This window comes from Heterodontus francisci, chromosome 38 (genome assembly GCF_036365525.1).
Source record: "Heterodontus francisci isolate sHetFra1 chromosome 38, sHetFra1.hap1, whole genome shotgun sequence".
In the NCBI taxonomy this organism is placed as follows: Eukaryota; Metazoa; Chordata; class Chondrichthyes; order Heterodontiformes; family Heterodontidae; genus Heterodontus; species Heterodontus francisci.
The window spans coordinates 10,728,727-10,750,651 of record NC_090408.1 but is presented as its reverse complement, the minus strand read 5'-3'; the positions used below and the strand labels follow the sequence as shown (position 1 = coordinate 10,750,651).

At 43.4% G+C, this 21,925-nt stretch overlaps 2 protein-coding genes across 6 annotated transcripts in view; both read right to left on the bottom strand.

Annotated features, from left to right (window-relative positions):
* Positions 1-21,925, bottom strand: part of LOC137352386 (inactive cell surface hyaluronidase CEMIP2-like) — a 162,758-nt gene that overhangs the window by 83,865 nt on the left and 56,968 nt on the right. For all 4 annotated transcript variants that reach the window (XM_068017718.1, XM_068017720.1, XM_068017719.1 and 1 more), the window contains 5 exons: positions 18,362-18,431; positions 12,171-12,299; positions 6,535-6,620; positions 2,508-2,639; positions 2,300-2,335 (listed from right to left, as the gene is read on the bottom strand). In XM_068017718.1, the coding sequence (XP_067873819.1) occupies positions 2,300-2,335; positions 2,508-2,639; positions 6,535-6,620; positions 12,171-12,299; positions 18,362-18,431 (453 nt within the window). The remainder of the gene's footprint in view (positions 1-2,299; positions 2,336-2,507; positions 2,640-6,534; positions 6,621-12,170; positions 12,300-18,361; positions 18,432-21,925) is intronic.
* cemip (cell migration inducing hyaluronidase 1) overlaps positions 1-21,925 on the bottom strand; it is a 268,013-nt gene that overhangs the window by 228,850 nt on the left and 17,238 nt on the right. The window lies entirely within an intron of this gene.

Here is a 21,925-nt window from a genome sequence, read left to right as displayed (position 1 = left end):
TTCAGACTTGAGCACAGCATCCAGGCTGACATTTCACTGCAGAACCGAGGGAGTACTGCACTGTCAGAAGTGCAGTCTTTTGAATGTGAGGGTCCTTGAGAGGGTGCAGAGGAGATTTCCCACAATGATCCAGGGATGAGGGATTTTGGCTACAAAGTTAGGTTGAAGAAGTTGGGATTATTCTCCTTGGAGCAAAGGAGGTTGAGGGGAGATTTGATAGAGATATATAAGGTTATGACAGGTTTAGATAGGTTAGTCAAAGAAAAGCTGTTCCCATTAGTAGATGGCACAAGGACTAGGGGACACGGGTTTATGGTTTTGGGCAAGAGATGCAAGGGTGTGTGAGTAAGAACCTTTTTACGCAGTGGATGGTAATGACCTGGAACTTGCTCCCTGTGAGAGTGTTGGAAGCAGCGACGATGAATAATTTCAAAAGGAAATTGGATGGGCAGTTGAGGGAAATAAACTTACAGGCTACAGGGATAGAGTGGGGAAATGGGACTGACTGGATTAATCGAAAAAGAGTGCTGGCATGGACTCTCTGGGCCAAATGGCCTCCTTCTGTGCCGTTATGACTCAATGAGACATTAAGCTGAGGCCTCGTCTGCCTGCTGAGTTGGATGGTATTTGAACAGCAGGGAGGTCTTCTGGCGGCTTGGCCAACATTCTTCCCTCAACCTCCTTTGCAGTTTGTGGGGCCTTGTTGTGTCTACCAAAGCGGTCATTGTAGCAGAAAAAAACAGTTAGACTGGGTACTATAATGAAAGAGCAAAAGACCTGTAAGCAAGCAAAGGTAGCACAGAGAGAAAGAGTGTGAGAGGTGGATATAGGACCCAGCGATCAGCTGGCTGTATGCAAAGTGACTACACCAAGCAGGCTACAGGCTGAAAGTTATTTAGTTTTATGTTTTCAGTCGGCCTGTATTTTTTATGCCCGTCAAGTTAAAGCTGCGATGCATCCTTAAGCCCTGAAGGGCCTCCGTGACTAGGCAGGATCTCTTACATTTCCTTTACAACCTATTCTTTTCTACCATAAAAACAATTGTAAAATGCTACTATTGTCAAATTTTGAACATTCAGAATGTTCGTCAGCTGTACAATAAAAAAAAACTTATGTTGGGTTATAGCTAGAATATTAAAAGTCATATTTGTGTGCACTTCCTATCAACATTTATAATGAAAACATCGACACATTGGGCTGGATTTTACAGCTCCCTCGACGTTGGGGGTCATGGCAGGGGGTGCAGGGGGTGGGCTGAGAAAATGCCTCCAGAAGAGGCCCGCCAGGGGCCTCGATGCCGGGAAGGCCTGGCCAGATATTGCTGGTGGCGGCGAGGCCTTGTGGCGCCCCCCTGCCCGGCGACAGGAGCAAGATCTGCATATTTTAAAAATTGCAAATAATTGAATTAAGTCCTCTTCGAAATTGGTGCCGGTGGGCGACACTCCTGCGCCTTCGGATCTCTGTCCAGAGATTCGAGGTGGAACACTAGTGGGGAGGGGGGAGCAGGTAACTTTCTCTGTGGGGGTGGGGGGAGTGCGGCATCAGAATAATTTAATTGGTCTGGGGATGGTGGAAGGGGCAATGTTTAAGATTAATGAACTTTGGGGGGAAAGGTCAGGTGCACCACGTAAGTGTTTTGGGGGGGCAGAGAGGGCAAGTACTTCATTCTATGGTTATTAGGGGGGATGGGAGAGGGTCAGGATCAAGTTATTTGATTTTTTAAAAACAATGTCCCTTTAAATTTTAAATTGCAATGTAGGGCTCAAAGCCTTTTAAAAATGGCGTCGGTACCAGCAAAGTAGCGCCTGACGCTGACGCCATTGCCGGGGACGGACCACCTGCCTCCTCTGCCATTGTTTAGCAGCGGCAATATAAAATCCAGCCCATAATCACATTGTCATTACAACCTGCAGCACCACCACTGGCAAGAGAATGTTGTTACATAAATGACAAGTTTACATAGGTAATTACCAATATAAATGTGACATTAGAATTTAGAATGTAAATGTCAAAATAATTGCAGAAGTTGTGCCTTTATAATGGGTTTGAGTGACCTCTACACCCTGATCCAATTAACCCCTGGCCTCTAAACTAACTCAACCTGAAAACTACTCTTGGTTTTAATTTTGAATGTGCAAAGCTGCAGGAAATCAGCTTGTAATGTTAAAATGGATTTCTTTGTTAGGCCAATTTCTGTAAGTCAAGGTTTCAATTTTAACCTAAAAAGATTTGAACTGGAAAGAAGATCATTGAGTAAGACGATCATAAAAGTGAATAACAAATCTTGAAAGAAAGTTACCTTGCTAGAGTCAGGCCAATTCCATTGTCAGAGAACCTGTAAAAGTGTATAAGAATGTGGTCACTTCCCTGAATTGCATACAACAGAGTATCTCCAGTAACTAGCAATGCATTATATTCCTTAAGGCTATTACATCTATTATAACTAGCAGTGCAGTTTATTTATTGCTTTGTGTATCTAATGTGTTAGCTGTTACAAACACACATACCCTGAATTGCAGAATATAATGTCTCCTCCTCTAGCCCACGCTCCGTAGTTATTATTTTTAAAGGATATAAGGCCATCTATAATAGCAGGAACCCGGGGCTTTTTTGGGTCAGCGTTCTGATGTGGGCGAAACCTATGTCAAAGACACAAAACAGATGGTTGATCCTGTCGTGGCCATACGAGAAATCCCGTCTTGGAAACAGATGCTCTTGTCATCAACAAAGGCAGGAACCCAGGCCCTAAGCATTTAATAAACATCAGAAGCCAAGACTCAGCGGGAACAGAAGGCTAGGTATGACAGCTTTAAACAGTGGTGAATCATTAATCATCCATTATCAGTTGGACACAGGTCGGAAAAATATTTACAGTCATAGATAAAGTACTAAAGCAAATGCAATTTTTTGAAAAAAGGTTTCTGGTCAAAATGCTTTCACCAAATTAATTAACAAACATTTATCATTAATGCTGCACATTTCCCGAGTAAAACGGCCAATGAAAATTTCGAGAAACTTAAAGGTGTGCAAAAGTCTGCACTACTAAAAGGGACAGTTGAATGGGAGATGAAATAGGTTCCTATTGCTGCATACTTCACGTTATAATGACAAATCCAATGGAAATACATGCTAGGATTATAAAACAATTATGCAGTACTTTACATTTACAAAATAAAATAATTAGGGGGATGAAACCACAACTTTCTAGTTATTATTTAATCTACAAAGGTACACATGAAGCGATGGTCCACGTATCTGTATTTCAGTGTAAATATGGCTATATATCAATACATTAAGAATATATTGGTACAGTTTGACCAATATTGCTGCTGCATATTTATAAAATGCAGGGGAGAATTTTGGTTACTCAGAAAAATGATTTTCTCTTACATTAGCCTTCACATTCTTCCAAAAGTGCGATATCTAGAATTGGACACAATACTCCAGTTGGGGACAAACTAGTGTTTTATATTGGGTTATCATAAATTCCTGGTTTTTGTACTCAATGCCTCTATTTCTAAAGCCCAGGATGCCATATGCTTTGTAACTATTTTGTTAACCTTTCCTGCCACGATTTGTGCACAAACAGGCAGATCTGTCTCTTCCTGCACCCCCTTTAAAATTGTACTGTTGAGAATGTATTCTCTCTCCTCATTCTTCCTGCCAAAATGTATCATCTCACACTTCCCTATGTTGAATTTCATCTGCCCTGTGTCCACCCATTCCCCCAGCCTGTCTATGTCCTCTTGAGATCTACTACTATCTTCCTCAGTGTTTACTACGCTTCCAAATTTTGAAATTGTGCCCTCTACCCCAAATCCAAGTCATTAATGTACATCAAAAATAGCAGTGGTACTAGTACTGAACCTTGTGGAATTCCACTGTGTACCTCCCTCCAGTCTGAAAAAGTCAGTCACTCACCACAACTTTTTTTTCTATCCCTTAGCCAATTTTATATCCATGCAGTTACTGACCCTTTTATCCCCTAGGCTTCAATTGTGCTAACAAACCTAATATGCGTCACTTTATCAAATGCCTTTGGGAAGTTCATATAAAAACATCAGCTGCACTGTCCTCATCCACTCTCTCTGTTACATCATCAAAACACTCAATCAAGTAAGTCAAACTGATTTTCCTAAACAAATCTATGCAGGCTCTCCATTATTCGTCAATGCTTGTCCAAGTGGTTGTTAATTTGCTCCCGGATAATTATTTCTAAAAGCTTCCAATGTTAAACTGACCGTCCTCTAATTGCCAGGTCTATCGTTCTCCCTCCAAGCCTCTCGCACCACCTCTATATAAGTAGTATTGGAAGATTGTAGCCAGCGCCTCCACAAGTTCCTCGCTTACTTCCCTCAGCATCCTTGGATCCATTTCATCTAAGCTGGTTGATTACATCCTACTACAATACCTGATTGTGCTGGTTCACGGAGGATTTTACATTTGTGATTATGCAAATTAATTTTAGCGGAAACAAACTGTAACCTATCCGGTGCAATTTTGAATGTATTTTGTTTGCAATTTTCCAATTATGCCTAAAGCAGAATCTCTACCCTATAATCTCGGCTGGCACTCACAGTGCAGTACTGAGGAGGTGCTGTCTTTCAGATGAGACATTAAAGCGAGATCCTGTCTGCCTGCTCGGGAGAACACAAGGAATTATTTTAAAAAGAGCCTATGAATTTTCCTGGTATCCCCCTCAACATCTGATGCTCAACCAATACCACCAAAACAGGTTCTCTGGTCATTAACCTTATTGCTGTTTAATCAGACCTTGCTGCATGCAAATTGCCTGCTGTGCTTCCTGCATTATAACAATAACTGCACTTTAAAAATGGCTGTAAAGCACTTTGGGATGTCCAATGGGTGTGAAAGGTGCTGCAGAAATGAGAGCGCTTTCTACTTCCACAACAATGGAGCACAGCAAAAGCCTGAACACATGCAAAATACAGAACCAAGCACCAACAGCACATTACACTGAAACACATGTAACTTTACAAAAGAGCTTACAGAAAAACAGATCAGTAGGATGGAACAGTAGGATAAATTCACTGATCTATCACCCATCAAAGACTGTATTTGAAGGAGGCTGAGGTCAGAGAGAGGATTACAATACCATAGCCCTGATTGTCCAAGTTCACAATCGGTGGAGGACACTTTGAAAAACGCGCTCGTCTCTCCAAATCTCTAACAATGGACAGACAGTGTGAGCAGAGTGAGGGAGTTATGTGATTAGAAAATTAGCAAAAATTAGATCTTAGTTTTTAGCAATAACAAATGATGGAATCCTCCTTAAATCTTAACCATGGTAAGTAAACAGCAGTCCCTTCTCCCAGAAGGAGGAGACCAAGAATGACCATCAAAGCCTATCAGTAATCACAACCTGCATAATTTCACCCACATTATGATAACATGGAGTCTGCTTGGTTTAATCTGTAATGTTTCAAGAAGGTGTGGAAGAATTCGGTTTCTGGAAAGGATTGGTCAGAGCTTGAAGCTTTATTATTCAGAATGGAATCCATTTCTAATTGATTTCCAAACAAAGATTCCTTTATCCTAAATCTATGGGCAAAATTTCCCGGGACCTGCTCTCGCTCCTAAACAGGAATTCCACCACACTTCGGGCGAAGTGGCAAAGAAAATTCAGGGCCTATATGTTTCTATATATTAATGCATAAAAGATTACATCTAGAAGTTTGCAGACCTCCCACCCTACTTGAGAATTACAATTCTCTTGGATCAGCTTTTAAGTGGAATAGATCGAACTTGGAAACTCCTAACATCTACTACCAAGTTTAGATTTTAGACATAGGGCAGATATTACAGAGCAAAATTGATTGAAAAACAAAGGAATAATTTTATTGGAGGACATGTGATGAATGCACACAGATATCACACATCAGAGGGCAAAACTACACCAACGATAACACATGCTATTCATACTTCTTCCAGACCTGGTGAGAGACAGCCATGCTCCCCTGACTCAGTCCTCAGGAGCAGCTCCTCCCGTTACCAGCTCCAACGCCCCATCCTGGAACTTACCTTTGTGCTGTTGTAAGCACATCATGGACATGCAAAGAGTACCAGCAGGTTGTACTGAATGTGTTAATGTGGCCCAAGGACCAAGTACAGGCTGGTCCAGGGCTTCTTTTATGAGTGCACACTGTCTTGTGAAAACAACTGTAACCATTTTTCACCCCAAAGAAACAAAACAGATTCCCAAAACAACCAACAACATTTCAAACAAAAAGAAATTGTTACTACATCAGGAAATAACTATTGGTCCTTTAGCTCCTCCAGCTATAGGAACCGGGTCTCACAATAACAGAAACAAAGTACACAGCAGGTGTACAACAAATCAAACCCAAATAGCTTGAACTTATCAAGCCTAAATTGAACTAACATGGATTATTTCAACTTGGTTCTGCACTCATCACATAACTGATTCTAAATGGAAATAACTCATAGCAAGCTCTTTACGTGAAATAAATGCCAATTAGATTGAATGTCCTAAATTAATAAATGATGCCATACCTTGCAAAGTCTACTGTAAGAACCTCTCTGGGATCAACAGAATTGGACTCTGTTGTTTTCACTCCACTGCCAATAAAAAGTCCAGCCTGGGGAAAAGGAGGACAGAAATCAACCAATCACTGATCAAAAACATTACAAAAATACAACTCGCCACCATGATCAATATTGGAGCCCAGTTCTCAATGCATAAGAAATAAAGAAAGACAGAACAGGCAACAGCAACATCAGGTAGAGTTAAAGATTCCAGATTAGTTCTCCTCCCTTTGGCGGATTTGCTGATACTTTGAAGCAGGCAGGATGTGGTATTATGGGCAAATGAAACCCACACTGCATTGAAGCTCCACCACTCTCCAACAGCTCTTCCTCGTCACTTAGATCTACAGAAGTCCTTTCCGCCTCTCCTTGCCTTTTCACCTACTTAAACGGAGTCCTGCATTCTTATTTCCCTTCTTTGCAATTTTCCTGTCCTCTGCCAGGCGTGAGAAACCATTTCAGTTTTACTTTCTGTTAGTTTTCTTTCCACATGTTCTGTGCAATAGCATTCTAATTTGCTTTATAGTTTCCAACATTGCCTTAGACCTTATCTCACAACTGTATTTTTCCTTTCAATGTGGGGTGGGGTCTATTTCCAACTTTTAGTTCTAGCAAAGTCATAGATGTGATTAAAAATTGGTGAAATGTCAGTAGAAAGCGCCAACAGACTATTACTTCATGTTTAATGCAGCTCTGACTACTCCCACCTCCCCAAAAATAGACGAATGAACATTAATGAGGAGTGAATAAGGTAATTTTGTTGTGATCATTAATAAGGAACTTGTGTAATTTTCCTCAGTTGCACAGTCAAATCAAAAAGTGAGTATTTCAGTTCAGGTCAAACTTGGAGAGGGGGAGTTTAATGAATGGGAAACTTTGAAGTATCAATCCAGCAGTGGTGGAAGTGATTAGTACACAGGGGTTTTTTTTAGCAGTGAGCACTGTGTGCTGGTCACTGATGGGTACACTACAGTTGATTAGCCAGAGAAGGGGAGGAGGAGCACAGAGGGTTAGAAGGTGCACAACTTGCAACATATACTACCAAAGGTACAGGTCTAGTGCAGTACTCCTAAACTTGCCAGAGAATCACACTTACTAGGGAGGCTGTAATGGAGATGAGACACCTACTCCACAAAGAACAAAGAACAGTACAGCACAGGAACAGGCCATTCAGCCCTCCAAGCCTGCGCCGATCTTGATGCCTGCCTAAACTAAAACCTTCTGCACTTCCAGAGACCATATCCCTCTATTCCCATCCTATTCATGTATTTGTCAAGATGCCTCTTAAATGTCGCTATCGTACCTGCTTCCACCACCTCCCCCGGCAGCAAGTTCCAGGCACTCACCACCCTCTGTGTAAAGAACTTGCCTCGCACATCCCCTCTAAACTTTGCCCCTCTCACCTTAAACCTATGTCCCCTAGTAACTGACTCTTCCACCCTAGGAAAAAGCTTCTGAGTATCCACTCTGTCCATGCCGCTCATAACTTTGTAAACCTCTATCATGTCGCCCCTCCACCTCCGTCGTTCCAGTGAAAACAATCTGAGCTTATCCAACCTCTCCTCATAGCTAAAAAGGCACATGGTACTCAGCCATCTATAATCTACTACCAGTGGAAATTAACATCATTGTTTCCCTCAACTTCAACTTCCAAGAACATCTTAGGAATCAACTACTTGTTTGGCCTTTGGAGAACTTTTATCCACAATAAAGGAATGACAATATATGGCAAATGTGAATTAATTTTGTTTATTTGTTAACAGTAGTGAGAGACTAATTGAACAGCTCTTTCAAACTGCTGTCACAGGCATGACAGCCTCCTTCTGTGCTATAAGATTCTATTCTACATGGAGGACATACATCTTCCTGGTGACAGTGGGTAGCTACAGGAGAGAGAGAAAGCCCTCTCTCAATCGCTGTGACAAACACTGATACACCCACATCAGTGCCAGGGGTACCCTTAAGGAGCTGCAGCACAGAAGGAGGTCACTTAACCCATCACACTTATGTTGCTATTAGTCTTCAAATGGTGCTACCTACTCCAGTTCAATTTTGCTGCTTGAACCTCAGTGCCTTAATTTCAACAACAACTTGTTAATATCAACAACAGCAAAAAATGGATTTCTTTAAAAAAAATATAAGAATCTTGATCTCCAGTTGGAGGAAATCAGAATACAAAACATGACCATCAGAGTCGGAATAGAAATGGGGTGAAGCTGAGGCCTTTTGCCAGGAATTGAACATTGGGGGTCAGAGAGGAAAATGTCGGAGGGGACAGTGAAAACATGACAAAGGGTGCAACCATAACAGTCAGTCTATCTCTTTAACTCTGAGATCAACACTCATAAAATATTTTCCTGTGTAGGAATTCACATCACATGCTCAATGTCGGGACTCTGCTACAGCCCTTAAAAAGAAAAGATCATTTGCAGCAGCTGTACACAACAGCAGCAGAGACCCGCCCGGCCGCAGGAATAGCCATCCATGATCAATTAAGGGCATAATGATAGAGATCAGGAGGACTCCACTGGGATCTTCCCAGCATCGGAGTGGACTCCCACTAAGTGCCGAGCCCGACAGCTCCGTGGAGGCAGCCTTGCAGCAGTGGGCCAGGTTACCATTGGAGCTGGAGACTCCATGCCCCAATGATGGGATGAGGTAGGAAAGGCCGCACACCCAGTCCAAACTAAGCCTCCAGAGGGGTTTCACCTCCACTCCAATGGGCCTACTTGCCTCGTCCCTATTCATTATTGAAATTTTATGTACACTTCTGAGGGTGTTGCCATTTTGAGGCATCCACGCGCTCTCCTTTCTGCCTGAGCAGCACCCGCCTCTCCTGGTGGGAATGCCAACCTTCCAGAGCTGCGGGGCCTCTGATTGGGCCTGCAGCCTCAGGACTCCTCCTGCCATTCCTTAACTGGATGTGGATGCAGAGGTGGCTGATTAGGAAGCCGCTTCCCGAGGATTGCTCCAGAGTGCGCAATGCAGAACTCGGAAATGGTCCAACTCCTGAAAATAAATAACCAATCAGCAGAGGATTCCACCCTAAGTAGCCAATGTCATGGCTAGGTTCAGTGACTTTTCCCCTTTTGATGTGTCTTCTGTGTTTATACATTTTAGTTGCACACACCGACCTGACTGAAGGAAAATAGATTGAAGAAATTGTTTGAGTAACTTAATCAGTTTTGTGATATTTGCTGTTTTGTGATTGGCAGCTTTGGTGGGGTGTGGGGGGAGGGGCGATGGTGAGAAGAGGGATTTGAATGCTCAATATTTTGCTGGTGATTCATTGCAATAATTATAATTGCTTAATTAATAGCCCAGATAACTGAGTAAGTTTTACTGCCAAAAGGTTAGGCATTTAAATGGGCTCCACTGTATAACAATTTAGCCAGTTATTGAGTGTTGCATTTCAGAAAAAAGAATTTTTTGTGGTTGTGCCTGTGACAGAAATTAAGGCAGAGTTTGTTCAGGCCTGTACATTAACTTAATAAAATGCTTCTTGTATAAAGCCTGAATCTCAGAATTTCAGAGCATATTTCAGAGAGGAGGGATATATCTAGTGCCCGATAAAGTTGATAAAAAGGAAAAAATAGAAGATGAGGGTAAACTAGCCAGTAACATAAAAACAGATTGTAAGAGCTTTTATAGGTATATCAAAAGGAAGAGAGTAGCTAAAGTAAATGCTGATCCCTTGGAAACAGAAACAGGAGAAATCATCATGGGGAATGAAGAAATGGCAGAGGCATTGAACAAATATTTTGTGCCTGTTTTCACAGTAGAAGACACAAGTTCCATACCAGAAATAGGCAGTAACCTAGGGCTAAAAAGAGTGAGGAAATTAAGGAAATTTATATCAGCAGAAAACAAGTATTGGAGAAACTTAAGGGACCAAAATCTGACAAATCTCCAGGACCTGATGGCTTACATCCTAGGATTCTAAAAGAGATAGCTGCAGATATAGTGGATGCATTAGTTATGATTTTCCAAAATTCCTTATATTCGGGAACAGTCCCATCAGATTAGAAGTTGGCAAATTTTACAGCTCTTTTCAAGAAAGGAGGGAAAGAAAACAGGGAACGATAGACTAGTTAGTCTAATATCAGTCATTGGAAAAATGCTGGAATCTATTATTAAGGAAGTCTTAACAGTGCACTTAGAAAAGCACAGTATGATTAGAACAAGTCAACATGGTTTTTACTAAAGGGAAACCCTGTCTGACAAATTTATTAGAGTTTTTTGAGAATGTAACTAGTAGGGTAGATAAAGGGGAACCAGTAGATGTAGTATACCTGGATTTCTAAAAGGCATTCAATAAGGTGCCACACAAAAGGTTAATAGGCAAGATAAGGGCTCATGAAGTTGGGGGCAATATAGATGATTGGTTAACAGACAGGAAGCAACGAGTGGGCATAAACGGGGCATTTTCAGGTAGGCAGGCTGTAAATAGTGGAGTGTTGCAAGGATCAGTGCTGGGGCCTCAGCTATTTACAATCTATATTAATGACTTCGATGAGGAGACAGAGAGTAATGTATCTAAGTTTGCTGACAATACAAAAGTAGGTGGAAAGGTAAGCTGTGGGAAGGACACAGAGAGGCTGCAAAGAGATATAGACAGGTTATGTGAGTGGGCAACAAGATGGCAGATGGAGTATAATGTAGGAAAGTGTGAAGTTATGCACTTTGGTCATAAGAATAGAAAAGTAGATTTTTTTTAAAAAGGTGTGAAACTTGTAGGTGTCGATGTTCAAAGAGACTTGGGTATGCTTGTACAAGGAACGCAGAATGTTAACATACAGGTACAGCAAGCAATTAGGAAGGCAAATGGCATGTTGGCCTTTATTTGCAAGGGGATTGGAGTACAGGAATAAGGACGTCTTGCTACAATTGTACAGGGTTTTGGTGAGACCACATATAGAGTACGATGTGCAGTTTTGGTCAGTTTAAGAAAGGATATACTTGCATTGGAGGCAATGCAGCGAAGGTTCACTAGATTGGTCCCTAGGATGAGGGGGTTGTCCTATGATGAAAGACCAAGTAAATTGGGTCTGTATTCACTGAAGTTTAGAAGAGTGAGAGGTGATCACATTGAAACATACAAGATTCTGAAGGAGCTGGATAGAGTAGACACGGAGATATTATTTCTGCTAGTCGGGGAATCTAAAACATAGCAGCACATTCTTAGGATAAGGGGCCGATCATTTCGGATTGAGATGAAGGGAAATTACTTCAGTCAAAGGGTTGTGAATCTTTGAAATTCTGCACAGCAGAGGGTTGTGGATGCTCCATTGTTGAATACATTTAAGGCTGGGATAGATAGATTTTTGGTTTCTCAGGGAATCAAGGGGTATGGTGAGCAGGTGGGAAAAGTGGAGTTGAATCCTAAGATCAGCCATGATCATATTGAATGGTGGAGCAGGCTCGATGGGCCATATGGTCTACTCCTGCTCCTATTTCTTGTGTTCTTGTGCTTTTGTACATAGTGCAGTATTAGCACATTGCCATATACTAGCAGCAGGAATGCTATGCTACTTTCTTTAAAAAAAAATCCAGACAGTATTTTTAAAAAAAATTGCTGATGCTATTGTAGTAGTTTTACAAACCTTGAAATTGGAATGCACCCTGTTGTTATAAAATAGTCCCAGGGGAGTAAACTCAGACTGACCCTCAGGGTATTGACCCACAGATTGTCCAGTAGGAGCTCGGTGGAAGATGAACCAAATCCCCACATCCTAGGAACAAAAACAAGGAATATTAAACTATCCAGTGTGCAATATGGTGGGCTGGATTTTACAAGCTCGCCACCAAACTCGGCTTCAAAAAAGGTGGTCCGCCCGTGTGGACCGCTTGTCATGGAACCACCGCGATATTCAGCACGGCAGCTCATTTAAATGGCTGGGGCAGACCGCCCACCAACCCCCCCCCCCCCCAACCTCCCTGATGATGTGGAGGGGATGGGCGGCTCATCTGCTGCAATGGCGTAAGACGCCATTTTTAAAGGGCTTTGAGCACTACATTACAATTTAAAGTTTTAAAGATATAGGCATTTTAAATGTATTTAAAAAAAAGAAATAAACGTTTCCACTCCCTCTCCACCACCCCCAATAACCATACAGTTGATTCCTTGTCCTCTCCCCCCTCAAAATACTTACCTTGTCTACCTGACCTTCTCCCCAAAGTTCATAAGCTTTGAACTTCAGTCCCTTCCTACCATCCCCTACACCAATCAGTTTAGTTTGACCCCACTCCCCCACTCCCGCACTTAAATACTTACCTGCTCCCCACTCCCCACCAGTGTCCTGCATGGGATCTAGAGATCCAAAGACGCGGGAGTGCCGGTCACCAGCATCAAAAGCGGAATGAGATGGACAGCAGGAGGGGATAAGTAATTAATTCATTAATTTGTATTTTTTTTAATATACAAATTCTGTTCCCATCGCCAAGTGGCAAGGGAGGCCACCACGAGGCCTCGCCGTCGGCGGCAATATTAGGCCGGGCCTTCCCAGCGTCGAGGCCCATAGAGGGCCTCTCCCGGCGACATGATCCGGCCCCTCCCCGCCACGACCCTCAACATTGTGGGGGGGGGCTATAAAATCCAGCCTGGTGTTTGTTCAAAATTAAATACTAGCTGATCTATCATGATGCTGGAGCATGGTTATAGAATTTAAATACTAAACTGGCCTATTTCTTTGATGGTATTGTTCTGTATCCTGTGGGGAAGTAGTTTATGTAGATTCTGAAGTCAATTACTACTAATTGTAGGCCAGACCAGGTAAGGGCAGCAGGTTTCCTTCCCTGAAGAGCATTAGTTGGGTTTGTGCCAGTCTGGTGGCTTTTAGGATCATTTTTCTGATGCCTACCAACAAATTACGTGTGATTTGAAAGTCAGTTTCACAACCTGCCATGGCGAGACTGTTTCACGACACTGTTTATGCAGGATGGATAAACATTTTGGGCTTATAAACCTTTTATCTGGATATTCTGTCTGTCTTCACTGTCTGGTACTATTAGCTTTTGTGGTTAACCAATTGATATTTCAAATCAGTGTCCTCGAATACAACCATCACTGACTCATGTCTGATGAAAAGGTCACACAGACCTGAAATAATAACTGCTTTTCTCTCCACAGATGATGCTTGACCTGCTGAGTATTTCCAGCATTTTCTGTTTTTGTTTCTGACTCATGTCTGTCTGACGGTGGGATTTGAGAGTTGCTTTGGTTCAACAAAATGTACTTTTTCTTGTAGATAAATTATCCTCCCTCCTTCAAAATAAAACAATCACAAAACACTTTATGGGTCATTTTCACTACTTTGCTGGTGAACTGATTGACTGGGTCATTCACCCACTCGATTTTCATTTTTGATTTCCATTGAAGTTGATGAACATATAGCAAGTTCCATGATCAACTGAGGATCTGCTCTGCAGTCATGAGAATTTCCCCCTTTGAATTTACAAGCCCTGCAGAGGAGAAATCCTGAATGCAGAATATAACGGGTGGGGCATCGAAACAAAACACAGACCCTGTTGCTTAAATGATCATCACTGGCTTCAAAACCTCTGCAGGCTGAGACATAGAGTTATAGAGCACAGAAACAGGCCCTTCGGCCCATCGTGTCTGTGCTGGCCGTCAAGCACCTACCTATTCTAATCCCATTTTCCAGCACTTGTCCCGTAGCCTTGTATGCTATGACGTTTCAAGTGCTCATCTAAATACTTCTTAAATGTTGTGAGGGTTCCTGCCTCTACCACCTCTTCAAGCTGTGCGTTCCAGTTTCCAACCACCCTCTGGGTGAAAAAAGTTTTCCTCAAATCCCCTCTAAACCTCCTGCCCTTACCTTAAATCTATGCCCCCTGGTTATTGACCCCTCCGCTAAGGGAAAATGTTTCTTCCTATCTACCCTTTCAATGTCCCTCATAATTTTGTACACCTCAATCATATCCCCCCTCAGCCTTCTCTGTTCTAAGGAAAACAACCCTTGCCTTTTCAGTCTCTCTTCATAGCTGAAACGCTCCAGCCCAGGCAACATTCTGGTGAATCTCCTCTGCACCGTCTCCAGTGCAATCACATCCTACCTATAGTGTGGTGCCCAGAACTGTACACAGTACTCCAGCTGTGGCCCAACTAGCGTTTTATACAGCTCCATCATAACCTCCCTGCTCTTATATTCTATGCCTCGGCTAATAATGGCAAGAATCCCATTTGCCTTCATAACCACCTTATCTACTTGTGCTGCTGCCTTCAGTGATCTATGGACAAGTACACCAAGGTCCCTTTGACCTCTGTACTTCCTAGGGTCCTACCATCCATTGCATATTCCCTTGCTTTGTTAGTCCTCCCAAAATGCATCACCTCACACTTCTCAGGTTTAAATTCAATTTGCCACTGCTCCGCCCATCTTACCAGCCCATCTATATTGTCCTGTAATCTAAGGCTTTCCTCCTCACTATTTATAACACCACCAATTTTCGTGTCATCCGCGAACTTACTGATCATACCTCCTATAGTCACGTCAAAATCATTAATATACACTACAAACAGCACCGATCCCTGCGGTACATCACTGATCACAGGCTTCCACTCGCAGAAACAACCCTCGACCATCACCCAAATTGCCCTGGATCCCACGGGCTCTTACCTTCTTAACCAATCTTCCATGTGGGACCTTATCAAAAGCCTTACTGAAGTTCATGTAGACTATATCAACTGCTTTACCCTCATCTACACATCTAGTCACCTCCTCGAAAATTCAATCAAGTTAGTTAGATGCAATCTCCCCGTGACAAAGCCATGCTGACTATCCTTGATTAATCCCTGCTTCTTCAAGTGGAGATTAATCCTGTCCTTCAGAATTTTTTCCAATAGTTTCCCAACCACTGATGTTAGACTCACCAGCCTGTAATTACCTGGTTTATCCTTGCTACACTTCTTGAATAATGGTACCACATTCGCTGTCCTCCAGTCCTCTGGTACCTCTCCTGTGGCCAGAGAGGATTTGAAAATTTGTGTTAGAGCCCCTGCTATCTCCTCCCTCGCCTCACATAACAGCCCAGGATACATTTCATCTGGGCCTGGGGATTTATCCACTTTTAAGCCCGCTAAAACAGCTAATACTTCCTCCCTTTCAATACTAATATGTTCAAGTATATCACAATCCCCTTCCTTGATCTCTGCACCTACATCGTCCTTCTCCATAGTGAACACAGATGAAAAGTAATCATTTAAAACCTCACCTATATCCTCCGGCTCCACACACAGATTGCCACTTTGGTCCCTAATGGGCCCTATGCTTTCCCTGGTTATCCTCTTGCCCTTAATATACTTATAAAATGCCTTAGGATTTTCCTTTATCTTGCCTGCCAGTGTTTTTTCATGTCCTCTCTTCGCTCTCCCAATTACTTTTTTTTAAGTACCCCCCTACACTTTCTGTACTCCTCTGACTATGTGAGGAAACAACAGGAACAGGAATAGCTTAAAAGGATGGTAGATACATTTTGGGATTTCCAGCTATTTAGCTTACTGGAATTTTTGTTTTAAAAAAGAATTGCACTTACATAGTGCCTTTTATGACCACTAAACATCTCAAAGCACTTCAGAGCCAATGAAGTACTTTTGAAGTTTAGGAACCACAGGAGCCAATCTACACACAGAAAGCTCCCACAAAAAGCAATGTGATAATGACCAGATAATCTGTTTCTGTGATATTGATTGAGGGACAAATATTGGTCAGGACACCAGAGATAACTCCCCTACTCTTCTTTGACATCGTGCCACGGGATCTTTTACATCTACCTAAGAGGGCAGATAGGGCCTCAGTTTAACATCTCATCTGAAAGACAGCACTTCCAACAATGCAGCACTCTCTCAGTACTGCACTGGAGGGTCAGCTTTAATTTTTGTGCTTAAGTCCTGAAATGGGACTTGAACCCAGAACCTTGTGACTCAAAAGTGAGAGTACTACCAACTGAGCCACAGCTAACACATAAGGTACCGTTTGGAGGTAGGTTCCATATTCTGAGGTTTAAATTCGCAAAGACTAAACATTTTATTTACTTGGAGAGAAAAGGCTGTGGAGTTGTTCAACCAAAAGAAAGTTATCGGTCTTAATGAGTTCTCACTAAAGGTAATGAGCCAGTCATTAAAACTATTACCAGCTTGAGACAAGTCAATCCTCATCACATTCTAGTTTTGGCTCAGTGGTACCATTTGTGCCTCAAAGTTGGAACATAGGAAATAGAAGCAGAAGTAGGCCATTCGGCCCCTCGAGCCTGCTTCACCATTCAACTAGATCATGGCTGATCTTCTACCTCAACATAATTTTCCCACACTATCTCCATATCCCTTGTGATCTTTACTATTTAGAAGTCTATCGATCTCGGTCTTGAACATACTCAATGACTGAGCCTCCACAGCCCTCTGGGGCAGAGAATTTCAAAGATTCACCACCCTCTGAGTGTAGAAATTCCTCCTTATCTCAGTCCTAAATGGCCTAAGTCTTAGTCTGTTACTGTGTCCCCTGGTTCTAGACCCCACTCCAGCCAGGGAAAACATCCTTCCTGCATCTATTCTGTCGAGCCCTGTAAGAATTTTGTCTGCTTCAATGAAATCACCTCTCCGTCTTCTAAAAAAGAAGTTTGTGGGTTCAAGTCCTACTCCAGTGACTTGAGCACAAGATCTAGGCTGATTTTTCAGTGCACTGTTGAGGAAGTGTTGGACTGTCAAGAGGTGCGTCTTTCAGGAGAAGGTATTAAACTGAGGCCACTTCTGTCCTCTCAGGTGAGTGTAAAAGATTGCACGGCTCTATTTGAAGAACAGGACAGTTCTGCGTGATGGCCTGGCCAACAATTATCCCTCAACCAACATGAATAAAACAGATGGTCTTGTCTTTTATTTCATTGCTTTGTGGGACCTTGCAGTGTGCAAATTGGCTGTCATGTTTCCAACATTACAACAGTGACTTCACTTCAAAAGTACTTCATTGGCTGTAACAGTACTTTGGGATAACGTGAGGCTGTGAAAGACACTGTGTAAATATTAGGTCTTTCTCTTGCTCCTTTTCAGTGAGCATTTCAAAGGGTGTTGGAAGGGGTTTGCTTTCATGCATACTCAACATGGCAGGAACTCAGTTATCTTGTTGAAATCCATTCCTGGGAGGGGGTAGCATGTTTGATTGCCAGCTTAACAGTTCAATCTCTGGACATAAAGCCAAGGGTGGATCAAAAGATCAAAGGTCAAACCTTGCCCTTCCTACCCAGCTAAGGAATAAAAAAATCGTACAGTTCAATTGTGTTGAGTGTGAGCTGAGCAGGGAGCCACGCCTAGAAAGTGTGGGTGCTCATAAATTTGGGGTTGACTAGTTTGAGAATATTCTTATCGGAAGAATGAATTTAGCTCAATAAAGGGGCAAGATCGCATGCTTGGTGATCTCGTATGTTGTAAGGAGTTTTACTAAAATATGAAGCCAGCTAAAATTTACTATAAATGTAATTTGGTTCATTCATAAAGCAGCCTGTTTAATAATTGGGCTCTTTTCACAAAAATGATTAGTATACCTGTCAGAGATTTGCAAAAAAGCATATAACAAGGAGTTTTGTTTGCTACTATCCTCCAGGTCATGCTATCACAACGAGAACATGGATCAAAAAGTAAACTCCTGATTGTAAGGAACACATGGTCCAGTTACAGGAGAGACCAATGACTCTGAAGAGAAAATATGTAGAGCAAATTTGAAACACAAAGCCAGCTTTTAAGCATTCAAAAGCTGATTGTTAAAGTGAACTAAGTATGTCTTACCTGAGCTCCAGCTGCTGCATTGTTGATAAGATGGTTGTTTGGATTGGAAATCCAGAAGGTTGTGACAGCCCTGCAAGTTAATATTCCGCTTTAGTGGTGAGCAGTAATGCAATAGCGCTGATTTCCAATTAGTTTAGTTTAGAGATACAGCACTGAAACAGGCCCTTCGGCCCACCGAGTCTGTGCCGACCATCACCACCCATTTTATACTAATCCTACACTAATTCCACATTACTACCACATCCCCACATTTCCCTACCACCTACCTATACTAGGGGCAATTTATAAAGGCCAATTAACCTATCAACCAGCAAGTCTTTGGCATGTGGGAGGAAAGCGGAGAACCCGGAGGAAACCCACGCAGACACAGGGAGAACTTGCAAACTCCGCACAGGCAGTACCCAGAATTGAACCTGGGTCGCTGGAGCTGTGAGGCTGCGGTGCTAACCACAGCAGGAGGGTTTAAGCAATAAATCTGCTGAATGAGTTATACAGTTGAACAACTCATGCTTATGTCACACAAGTTTAAAAAGAGATCTATGTTCTCACCCCAGTGCAATGCTTCCTCCTCCGTTCATTGGAATGGTCAACTTTGCTGTACATGTACATGAAGCGCTTAGATGTTTGAGGGATGTTATAAGGCGCTACTTAAATGCCATGCTTTTTTTATCCTTTGGTACTGATGGTATCCGAAGTACGGTTTTAATATTTTGGTGTCACTGTGTCGTTTATTCCACCAAAATGCACCAAGCTGAAGATAACATTTCATTCCATATTAACCCATCAGAAATCTGTCAAGATTTTATATCAGTGTTTATTCTGAGAGACAAACAATGAAATCTTAACCTGATATCAAATTTTCTAAATGATGTAGTAATTCTAAAACTGGAACTATTTCCTCCCGCATTACAGTCACAGTATTTGAGCACTGTGCTGGTGCCAGCTTCAGTCTCCTGCCTGTAGGTCTGTAAGATCACGCAGCACACTAGGACATAACTGAGGCTGGTACTCCTGTGCCATATTGCAGATGATACTGTCATTCAGCTGAGAGTTTAAACTAATGTCCCGCCTCCTTATTCTGTTGGGCATTAAAAGATCTGATTAGGGGGATTTTAACCCTCAAAAATGAGTGGGCATCTCAAACCCAAATCCAACCCGGTGGCAGGCTGCTTATTTAAATATTTTAATGCAACTGCGAGCCTCAGATTTTATCTCCACTTTAAATTTAACCCTGGCAAACCAGGCTTCCTGGACCTGGGGAAACCCTGCAGCTAAAGGGAGGCAAGGACTGCTATGAGGAAGACGTAAGTGCCTTTCCAGCACTGCTTGTGGGCCAGGCTCACCCACTGACCCTCTAAGCCACACTGGACCCACACCATCCCCAACCCTCTCAATCTCTACCCGAGCAGCACGAATTTACCGGCTTTTGGGCTGCAGTCTCTACTGCAGCGTTCCCCACCTAAGAGGGAGCCAAGCCTGTATATCAAGCTGGCTTCTGGGCAGGGCTCCTGTTAAAAAAATGATGCATGCTGTGCAGTCAAAACCAGAACTCCTCCCTCACCCCCACTCGGAAATTCTGCCCCAGCAAATATCGGGCCCACAGAACCTGTGGCTGGATTTTTGTTACGGAGGCAGGAAACAGGAGACGGGTCTGGTTTTGGGTCAGAAACCTGCCTCTGGTGGGAAACTGATTCAGGTTCAGATTTTAAAATGTGCAAGCCCTTAATTGGTAAGGAGACAGGTTTCCTGTCCACTCGAATGGAGGGGAGTCAGATGAAATGTAGGATTCATGTAGACCCCCTACGGCAGCCATCACTGAGGCTACTGGTTGGCCTTAGGGAGAGATCTGCAGGTTTGTGTCAAAACCTTCCACTGTACCAGAGGGAAGTGAGAGGTCACAGGGAAGCTGGAGGCCTGTCATTAGGGGCAGGGCAGCCCTGCTTCATTGAAGCCAATCTGGATTTAATGCTGGAGGCCATGAGGCAGACGAGGGAGGTCCTCATCCTGGAGGGTGACAGGAGTAGGCCACCTCGTCATGCAGCAGGGGCACGTCTCTGTTCAGTGTTATCCTCCTCAGTCTTCTCTTCCTCTTCTTTTACCTCCTGCTCCTCCCCCGATGAGCTGTCTCCTTCCAGGGCCTCACTGTCCTCAAGGCCCACACCTCTCCAGAGGGCCATGTTATGGAGAACGCAGCAGATCACCACAATGTCAATGTCAGAGATCCTTGCAGGAGGGTATTTGAGGGCACCACCCAACCAGTCCAGGCACCGGAATTACATCTTCAGAAGCCTGATGGCCTGCTTAATGGTTGGTCTGCTGAGCAGGTGGCATTGGTTGAAAGGCCTCTGTGCCTCTGTCTGGAGCTCCCATAGAGGGGTCAGTAGCCATTTCTTCAAGGAATTTCCCTTGTCTCCTTGGATCCATCCATGCACTTTGGGAGATGGAGTGAAAATCCAAAGCAGCCTGGATTGGTGGAGGTTGAAGGAGTCATGGCAGCTGTCAGGGAAGTGAGTGGACACATGGAGGAAACTCTTGTTGTGATCACGGACCAGTTGGACATTGAAGGAGTGGAAGACCTTCCTGTTAATGGATCTTACTGGCTGATCATTTATTGCCTTGATGGCCACATGGGTGCAATTGATGATGCCTTACACCTGGGGGAATCCAGTGATGGAGACAAAACCCAATGCCCTCTGTGCTTGCTCGGCCCATCTGTGTCAAAGTAGATGTAGTCCCCCACGATCTGCCGATGGCATGATGAGCTGCGGTCTGTGAAATGCCATCTAGGTCCACAGCTGATCCCTGGAACAACCTGGCTGCATATAAAATCAGGCTGACGGTGACCTTGACAGCTGGAGGTAGGGAATTGTCATGGGAGCCACAAGTTTACAGGTTATTGTGGGTCAGAGTACACAGGTTCCGAGACCATCTGCCTGGAAAGGTGCAGGCTGCTGGCACACTGTCACTTGCAGATATCTGACACTTGGTCAGTAGACCCAATGTCTTGGGTAGTGTCTTCTTCCCCTTGCAGCCCCTCGCTGTGCTCCTCTGGCCTCTTTCTGTCCAGGTGGTTATATCTGCTGAAGCTCATCCTGGTTGCTTTGTCCAATATCTGAGTAACCTGTTCCCATCTGAACTCCTTCAGCTGGGGTTTGTGCATTCACCAGGCCTTCCCCTGCCAACCCCAGCTCCCTCAGTGATGCCAGCGGGCTCACGTCCCTCTCTGTATTCCTACCACTCATCACGGAGAAAAGCAAGTCTTCCAGCTCCAACAATGCCCACTCTGACACTTTTGGAGCAGCTGAGCTTTATTTTGGGCCTCTGCGTTATTTTAACCAGCCCTTCCCATAGTCCTCATGGCTTCCCGCAGTGTTCACGACTTGTAAATGCCGCCATGCTCCAGACATGACATTGTGCCTATGCCCTTCCTTTGAAGATTGTAAATTGCTGCTGACAGGCCTTCTCAATGAGCTCAACAGGCATTTAATTGGAGGCATGTGGGGTTGCCGTTCCCTCCCTCATGGCTTTCCTTTAAAAGTGGCTTTCTGCTCGGGAGGCAGTGGG